This window comes from Esox lucius, chromosome 23, assembly GCF_011004845.1.
Source record: "Esox lucius isolate fEsoLuc1 chromosome 23, fEsoLuc1.pri, whole genome shotgun sequence".
Taxonomy (NCBI): Eukaryota; Metazoa; Chordata; class Actinopteri; order Esociformes; family Esocidae; genus Esox; species Esox lucius.
This window is the reverse complement of record NC_047591.1, coordinates 23823460-23832152: the sequence shown is the minus strand read 5'-3', so window position 1 is coordinate 23832152 and position 8693 is coordinate 23823460. Positions and strand designations below refer to the sequence as shown.

General features: G+C 42.7%; 1 protein-coding gene across 3 annotated transcripts; it reads right to left on the bottom strand.

The window, feature by feature from the left end:
- Nucleotides 1–486: 486 nt before the first annotated feature.
- On the bottom strand, nt 487–4761 carry thap1 (THAP domain containing, apoptosis associated protein 1). 3 transcript variants are annotated; one of them, XM_010887620.4, is made up of 3 exons: nt 4500–4761; nt 3528–3720; nt 487–3286 (listed from the first exon to the last, which is right to left on the bottom strand). In XM_010887620.4, exons 1-3 carry the CDS (start codon nt 4568–4570, stop codon nt 2834–2836), a joined length of 717 nt encoding a protein of 238 aa, XP_010885922.2. In that variant the 5' UTR covers nt 4571–4761; the 3' UTR covers nt 487–2833. The 3 variants fall into 3 exon arrangements, with proteins under 3 accessions (XP_010885922.2, XP_010885924.2, XP_010885925.2); XM_010887622.4 differs by lacking the exon at nt 4500–4761 and adding an exon at nt 4428–4494; XM_010887623.4 differs by lacking the exon at nt 4500–4761 and adding an exon at nt 4104–4196.
- Between the last annotated feature and the right edge of the window lie 3932 nt (nt 4762–8693).

Genomic DNA, 8693 nt, shown 5'->3' with positions numbered 1-8693 from the left:
AAAAAACCTGTTTTGTCATGTCAGTATGGGTATTGCATGTAGACTGATGGCAAAAAGTATGATCAACTATAAATTCAGTCTAAAATCAAATATTAAGAAAGTAGTCTGAACACCTTTTGAAGCCACTGTAGTTCAGATACCGACTTCAATGGAGTATGGACGTGGAAGTGTGTCATTTTTGACTTTGAGAAACAAGTTATTTCTGATTGCCATCAGGCAACCCACAGTAAATTAAGGCAATTACATTTTTGCAAAAACATATGTAAAATTTAAGGTCCATTTTCCCTCAGCTAATATGGCTTTAAATATTATTGACAGTCATAGCTCCAACATAACGCTTATGACCATTTGTATTTTCCTCATCACCCATACAATACAACGCTCCGCCAAGATCGTCTTCACAGGTCAACGGTGACGTTGCCCTTGAGACAGTTCTTTTTTTTTGCCCTTGAGACAGTATACGTTTTCTAAAAGTAAAGAACGGGGGTTTATGCAAAATATTGAACCGCCCAGTCCTTTGATCATAGGACACAGTTGAGCTTTGAGCTCCACAGGTTTATCGGCTGCAGGACCAATGGGATGTTCATCGTGACACCTCTGCCCTCGGTTTGATAATCCAGCCTGGAATCCATCTTCAACTGAAACAACAGTGAGCACCGAGTGGACAATCTGGTTGACAACCAGTACACAAGAGAAAAGAAATATCAACCATCATCTCCTTTTCGTTTTATCCAAGATTTGGCGTACATGACTAAATTACAAAATACTGAAAGTCAGAGTAGGTCTACAGTATTTATATGCCACAAAAGCAGTGACGAGAATAAACTCCCCAAATAGTTGGATCAGACTTTCAGCAGGACTGCCTGTAACAGTTAACAGATCAGAAAACAAAATCAAAACCCTCAAGTGTGCTTTTGATGGTTGCATATGTGACACAACGTGGTCAAGAAGCACCATCAACCCTACAGATCTGGACAAGACCTTTGTGGATCTGGGAAATGGGTCTTTAGGTCTCAGCAAGGGAATGGAGCTGGAGTGTGTATTCACAGGAGCCAGAGCCCCAAAAACATGACCAATAAAAACAAAGAATTAAGGATTCATTTTTAATTTGGTTAATCTTTTCATAAATTTTCCTTCAAATTTTGCAAGTGACTAAACCTCTGTAGAAAGGAATCCAACCACCATTACACTTAACTAACTGAGGCCAAGTGGTGTTTAGAAACCCTTCACGAAAAGAATTATAAAATGATTAACCAGCTAACTTTAAGCTGAGCTCAATTTTAGGAAACCCTTTGGGCGAGAAACACCCCCCAAGGAAAGTCTGTACGGATCAGGTATAACACCAATCACATCAAAACATCACTGACAGAAAACAATTTAACTATTCAGGAAATGTTCTCCTTGAGGCCAGCTAGCTAAAAGGTACCCTTTCCTAAATAGCCATGGATTGCTTTGGACTTGTGGTTTTAGCTAATTCCACATAATGGCCAATGATTTCATTATCCTGTTGTGCCCCAGGCCTGAGAAGAGGGGAGTCAAAGTTTAACTCCGCTCACAGACAGCAGCCGGCCGAACATCAGATTACTAAAGTAGCGAGTTGATTTGGACCAAATTGCAATTTTTTGGTTGCCACCTCAAGCTGTCATTGCAGTAGGTTACGAGGACACATGATGTATGTTAAAATGGTGCTGGAAAGGTGGAAGCAGGTATTTGCGTTCTTTCCAACTCTTGATTTTATCAATGTCAGAATTTGGATTTGGCTCCTACATGTGTTTCCCCAACCCTGAAGCCACTGGAGTAGGAATAACACAATCCTCTCCTGGATGGCCAAGACACGTCTGGTTTTATCCTCTCTGTGTAATCGGAGAATGAGACCTGGGACACCAAGCAAGTGCAATTAACTGACTAATAAGAAAAATAAAACGCTTTTGGCGCCCCAGGAACAGAGTTGCCTGCCCCTGGCCTTCAGCACACCCATATTAAGAAGGGTTTTGGGGAGCCCTTTCTCAGGCCTTCTAAAGCACAGGTTCCCAAAAAGTATAGCACATATTTTCGTTGTAGCTCTGGATGAATTCCAAATTCCACTCTGTTGAGGGCCTGAGGATTAGCTGACAAGTTGAATCAGGCGTGATTTTCCAGGGCTAAAATCCAAACGCGTACCCTCAGGGCCTATGTTCTGATAACCTGAGACAACCCAAATACGCCTCTGGAAACCCCGGGAAACACCAGCGTGGGTTCTTATCCCAGCATATTTTAAATTGGCGGTCCCAAATGTGTGTGCTCACGCCAAACTCCACTGGCCTTTGCCAAGCCGCTGTTTGCCACGGCCAGACTGCCGCTGTTTGCCACGGCCAGACTGCCGCTGTGTGTATTTGGGACAATCACAGAAACTCTAAGGCAGTGGTTTTAGAACCCGCCCACAGGAGAACCCCGAGTTTACACAACAATGTTGCTTCCGAACTAGAAAACCAGACATGCAGATCAAGGTGTTGGTGACCGGCTGAATCAGCTGTGGTGATTGGCAAACCACTGTTCTTGTACATTCCCACCCCCCACCCAAAACAACAAAAACAGTATACCAAATGATTGTGTAGGTGGTTGCCTGTTTTTGGAAAGGGGCACAGGGGCCCTTTTACCACCTCCAGACTTGGGGTTCCATAAGTTGTGAACCTTGGGACGAGCCCAGTACACTGGAGCCAGACCGGCTAAAACCACACAGTCAAACGCGTGAGATGTTCAGGACATCTGCTTGTTTTAACAGACTGTGCATTGGCCCCAAGCCAGGTCCCATGCACACCTTCGCACACGGTCTCCCAGGCGACTTCCACCTTGCCTACAGGCCGTCCACTGGTTCAATCCCTTTGAGGACATCGTAGAGCTGTTTGGGTAGGATCACATAACCCTCCCCGAGAGCCGGGTCCTTGTACGCCCTCTGGAATTCCCCGACAGCCTTGAACCTTTTCAACTGTCTCTCCTGCCTCCGACACTTCTGCTGCACTGTCTTCAGCTTCTTCCTCAGCTTTTCCAGCTGTTCCTCCAGCTGCTCCACCCTCTTCTTCTGCTGAACCGTGTCCTCCACGGTGTAGTTGTGGTCACAGGAGACGGACGCGCTGTGAGGGAGGTCCAAGGCCTCCTGGGGTGACAGGGGGACGGCAGCGCGAGGTGTCGGGACCATCGGCGGCTCCTCGGCTGGCTGCACCTCCTGGGTCTCCTCCGTGTCGGAGAGGGGGAGCGAGGGCAAGGGGAACTCCATCTCAGGAGGGAACGGGTCAACCAACGACTCCGCCTACAGTGAGGAACAAAATGTTTAAAATAAAACAAAAATTTGATTTAGGACAGTTTGTTAGTATGTTTAGTAAAGCTCCCTAGTCTGGCTTGAAATTTTTACACATCTTGTCAACATTGCCATACCAACTGTCACACCAGAGGTGATAGGTATGTTTGATAAAGGGTTGTAGAAACTGATCAGGGACCAGGCTGTAGCCTACACATCAATAAAAGCATGGCACAATCATAAATCTTGTTACCATTTGTAATTTGTTGAAACAGAACAGTGAAGGCACAGCATTCTCCTTCAGGACTCTGTTGTTGCACTCCCGTTTAAAGCAGTCCTTAGTGAAATGTTGAGAGCAGATATTGCTGTATTTGGTGGGTTTGAAGTTGTTTCTCCTCATGGCTGCAACCCATTTTCCACACACATCTGGCCGTGCAAGCGGGAACCTGCAATAAAGGAAAGCAATTGTTGAAACTACTGTTGCATTTCATTATGGATAGGGAAGAACCAGAATTCACAGGCATTCTTCAAACAAAGGTCCATTTATTGTCTAGGGTTCACAACACTGGCTGTATCCTTCCATTCGAGTCCCACTTTACTAGCTAAACAACTATTTTCAACCCCCTCCAATTTAGACAAGCCACATAGGATGCAGTGGGAACAGCCGAATGGCATATGCTAAAACTTCCTTACGGATACAAGGTCACAAATACCGTTTTACTGTATTGCTATTTATTGCAGTACGTTTACCTAATGCCAATTAGATCCCATTTAGATGCAGCACTTTTGCTACAGTATCATCAAGTCATCACTCCAACTGGATACATACGTTGCTGCTGAGTAAATAAACAAGCCAATCCAGTGTGATTCGGAAGCACACCCAGAGGATGGTAAATAGGAAACGATGACAAGCCAAGACAATGGTAAAAGACAGCGTTCCTAAAACATCGCAGCATATGGTCGTAACAGTCTTGCAAGGAGCTATACCTGCTCTACTGCCACGCGTTCAACGTAATGACGAATACCGAGACAGCTAGCTAATAGCAACGACTTTACTAGCCATGACTAGGTAATTTGGGAATATTGTACCATTAGCTGTTGCACAGCTAAAACACCGGCTAGCTAACATGCGAGATTAGAGTCGTTTTCGTACCTAGACAGCTCGTGCATGACCATGCTAGCCAACCGTAGAGTGCGATCATGGTGCTGTCAAAGTTGAACTTACTTGTGAAATGAAATGTTTTTGTCTTTATGATATCTGTTTTTACATCCGTAAGCCGAACAAGACTGGACCATCTCTACAATTGCGAGTTACTGACAGATTTAACAGTTGCTGTCTTGTCCTTTTCTCTTTGGCTTTCCACGCTTTTTTTGGTCGTTTTCTTGGCGAGGTTCTTTCCAGTTCCCTCAATGGCTTCATTACAGTTGGTCATGTGTCATGACTACTCAGCTGTGATTCGCAGAGAGGTTTCTGTCTTTGATTCGTAAAGATGATGAGATGCGCTGTCCCATTTGTCCGCTGGACGGCGGTAAAACTCTAAACATCGATACAGCTAAATGTCTTATTCTAAATCCGTCTTTTAATATTGTACTTCTCCATGGATGTCATTGTGATATCACCATGTACCCTCTTCATCCGAAGAGCATTTGTGTGAGCATTTTTACCTGAACAGCATATGGTTCCACAAAACCAAAATGACCACATGCAAAGACATATTCCTTGTACTCCAAGCTATGTGACAAACTGCAATAAGTGAGCTGGTACTGTACTTAGCATTAACGCACAACCTGAAGACTTGTCAAGTGTCAGCGCAGCAATGGAAAAAAATTCGGCCAAAACAGTTACGCTGTTATTTCTGTAAAGTTTCCAAGACAAAATTTACAGTACTTTAAATATGAAATTATACTTCAGTGTTGACAACGAAACATTTTTAATCCGTCTATAAATACTTTAAAGGCCCAAATCCATGTAATGTCAAATTACCTTGAGGTACAGAGAATCTTAAAATCCATGCAATTTCCAATTACCTCGACGAACAGAGAAGCTTAACTGCTTACCAAAGCTATTTCTGCTGTGTTTTCTCCTCACATTAATTTGCATGCTTGTGTATTGCCATATCATTACACTAATACCCACCTACACCAGAGAGGAATTACCACAGATAACTGATGTGTTCTATATGGCACAAGCACATGGGCACTGCTCCTAAGGAGTACACTTCATAGTGAATAGGATGCCATTTGGATACGTACCAAGAGTTAGCGGAGATAACAGCTTCACATAGCACCCGCACCAGCCCCTTAACCACGATCCTGGCGCAGTACACTCTCTGAATATATCTTCTTTTGGTTCCAGGGAAAAGCCCTTCTCTATATTCTAGGTAGAATCCGTTGTAGTTCCAGGTAGAACTCAAAGGGGTTTTGGAACCTTTTTTAGTTTCCTGAGAGTGCAGTGTGTTTTACAGTTTTGTTTGGCAGCCAAACCTTCACTGATTGTTAGATATCAGGCCAAGAGTTGCAAGAACAGTAGTCAATACACTCTGAAAACAAAATCAACCTTGTGGATCCTTTTGAGATTGAAACTGTAGAGGTGAGCCTTGATAAGTTATTAAAAGAGAGACACATTTGAATGGTTCTTCAAAGAACCATTAGATAAAACCCCCACACTCAAAAGGTTTTTGAGGAACCATTAATAAGGGGTTCTATGAAGAACCCTTTCAAATGGTTCTTCACAGAAAATGTAGGAATTCCCCTGTAGTTTAAATTTAAAGAACCCATAAAAGATTCTCTAGGAACCTTTTCTTTTTTTAGTGTCCTGGAGTTTAACATGATATTTTCATGCTTAACAACTTCTGTAATAAATCTGATAAACACTGCAATGAGTATTGTTTTGTTTGCCACTTTTCCTTTGTGCTGTGCTAAATCTACAATAAACACAACTACTGCTATAGGCAAACTGTAGTGCGGTAAACAGACACACAATCTAATCTCACTCTGGCATAATATAATACCTGAAGTAGGAGTGACACTAAACAGGAAAAACCATGATTCCAGGAAGTATTTTTGAGAAAGGCTTCGTATTGAGCAACAAACTGACCAAACCACAAACGTATTAATTCCTCCTCACTCAAGGCTTCACACCCTCCGAATGTGGTTCTGAGGAAAAACAGGAGTACATTCCGGTGGAGTCCCAAACAGTGCCCTATTTCCTACATAGTGCACTAATTTGGACCAGACCCCATAGGGAATATGGGGCAATTTTGGTCGCGCCCCGGCTCACTGTAACACAGGAAGTTCTTCATCTTCTTGGCCACAGGCTATTCTATCAAAAAAGAAGTCTGTAAAACCATATTTCTTTGTCAGGTATATCACACCCTGGGTGTGGCTGAATACCAGGCTCCACCAGTTGGTACTCCATTCAGCAGCAGCTGGCCTAGAGACCGGCTCCTATTGGCTGTTGTATAGTGTCAGTGTTGCTTCCTGTCCACTTGATCTGGACACCTGCTTTATAGCTGTGATTACAGTCTCTGTTCATGTAGTTCGGATTTGTATTTATTATTACTCTTTATTTTATTCAAATTATTAGTTCATTGTTATAATAATCAGTGCATTGGGTTTGAAAAAATTACTTTATAAATAAACATTAGTATTATTAAAAATATTATACAAATCTTAATGAAGGCCATGATTACAATGTGAACTTATAGTGGCACAGGCTATTTCCCAGGCCTTGACCAAGTAATCCACAATTCAGATTCAGCCATAAAATCGAAGCCAGGCGGGGTTCACTTGTCCCAATGGTTTTCTAAAACCTTTTACTTCTATTCGACAGCTTACAGATTTGCTGCTGGTGGTAAAACAAACTGAGGTTTACAAATCTCCACATGCAATAATGAGCATTTTCCAATTCCCACACTTTCATGCCTATTTGTGCCTGAACCCTCTGGGCGTATCTGTTGTAAATTTGGGCTGGCTGGCAAGCCAAGGGTTTTAAGCCCTTCTTAATTTGATTAGCTACAACACCCCAGAAATATGCTTCCTTCCAGGCACACACTGTACACACACTCTAGAAAATAAATAATACAGAAAGGAATAATTTAACTGAGAATCTCTATATTCTGTCATGTCAAAACATGATTGTGTGAAGTAGGCCTACAGATGTGTGTGTGTGTCCACAGTTGCATGTGCAAAATCACAAGTTATCCATTTTCTCCATGCTCATTATTTGGCAGTGGCATTGTTGCCCTATGTGGGAGCATTACATTGGTGGTAATGCTGAGTGCTCTCAGGACACACCTGCTGGTTTTCACTGGCAGAAGCCACTTTTCATAGCGGGGTAGGATCATTCACACAACAGGTTAGGATGGCTAAAATTACTGTGGCTGGAAAATTTGGCTAAGGTTAAGAAGAGGGTTAGGTTTCGATTAAATGCTAACAAAATGTTACTTCAAACCTATCCAGCCAAAACGTTGACTGCCATACTTTAGGAAATCTGCAATCATGCAACCCATCCCACTGAGATTAGGGCAAGTTCCATTTAAATTTCAGTCAATTCAAAATGTGAACCACACTCCAATTCAAATTGAAAAGGTTCCTCATTGGAAGTCATTGCTGAGAATTGCAATTGGGATCTCAGTGGATTTCCTGAATTGAATTGAGCCCAACCAACGCTGCTTCCCACTGCTGAGTGGTGAGTCCCTGGAACAACTCCGGCTGCTAAATACACAATCCCAGTTATGAGACACCATTGATCCATGTTCATGTTCCCCAGGACCACAGACAAAAAAGCAACCCAACAGCATTATGGAATCTCCCCCACATTTGACTGCAGGCACGATGTTCTTTTCCCTGAACACTTCATTTGGTTGTCTGTAAACATAGTGCTGATTTGCACTGCCAAAGAGCTAAGATTTTGTTTCATCGGTCCACAGGACATTTTCCCAGAAGGAGTTTTGGCTTGTTTGATGGTTTTTTCACTGTTCAGTTGGGCTTTTTTGTTTCCCTCTTGTAGATCTTTACCACTTGTGCGTTGTGAACTGTTTGAACTAACTTTCAAAACATCTAAGGTTGAGTATCTACTTCTGGCCACGTCCTGGGCAATTGACCAGAGTTCCATGAGCCACAAACCTCTTGATAATACTGTAGACTTTGCTAGCAGGAATTCTAAGGTCATGGGAGATTGACTCAAAAAAGGAATGTCACCGTTTGAGATCTTCAGAGAATTCTTTGGTCTGCAAAGTCTTCACAGTTGAACGGGGAGCAGAATGTTTGGTTCTCTCTCTCAAACCCTGTTGAGAGGCAACCCATAGGCATCTGGAATGTAACATAAATGAGGAAAATAAACGACAGTAAACAACAATTTTGATATAGATACTTTTTTCTTGGTCCTGTGTAGCTGCGAGAACAACAGAAAATTATT

What these genes read in the sequence shown, in the direction of transcription:
- thap1 (XM_010887620.4), bottom strand. Translation starts at nt 4,570, where the DNA reads ATGGTCCAGTCTTGTTCGGCTTACGGATGTAAAAACAGATATCATAAA. An exon ending in AAAAACATTTCATTTCACAA is followed by an intron (nt 3,721 to 4,499) that starts GTAAGTTCAACT and finishes CCTTTATTGCAG; the next exon opens with GTTCCCGCTTGCACGGCCAG. An exon ending in GTTTCAACAAATTACAAATG is followed by an intron (nt 3,287 to 3,527) that starts GTAACAAGATTT and finishes TCCTCACTGTAG; the next exon opens with GCGGAGTCGTTGGTTGACCC.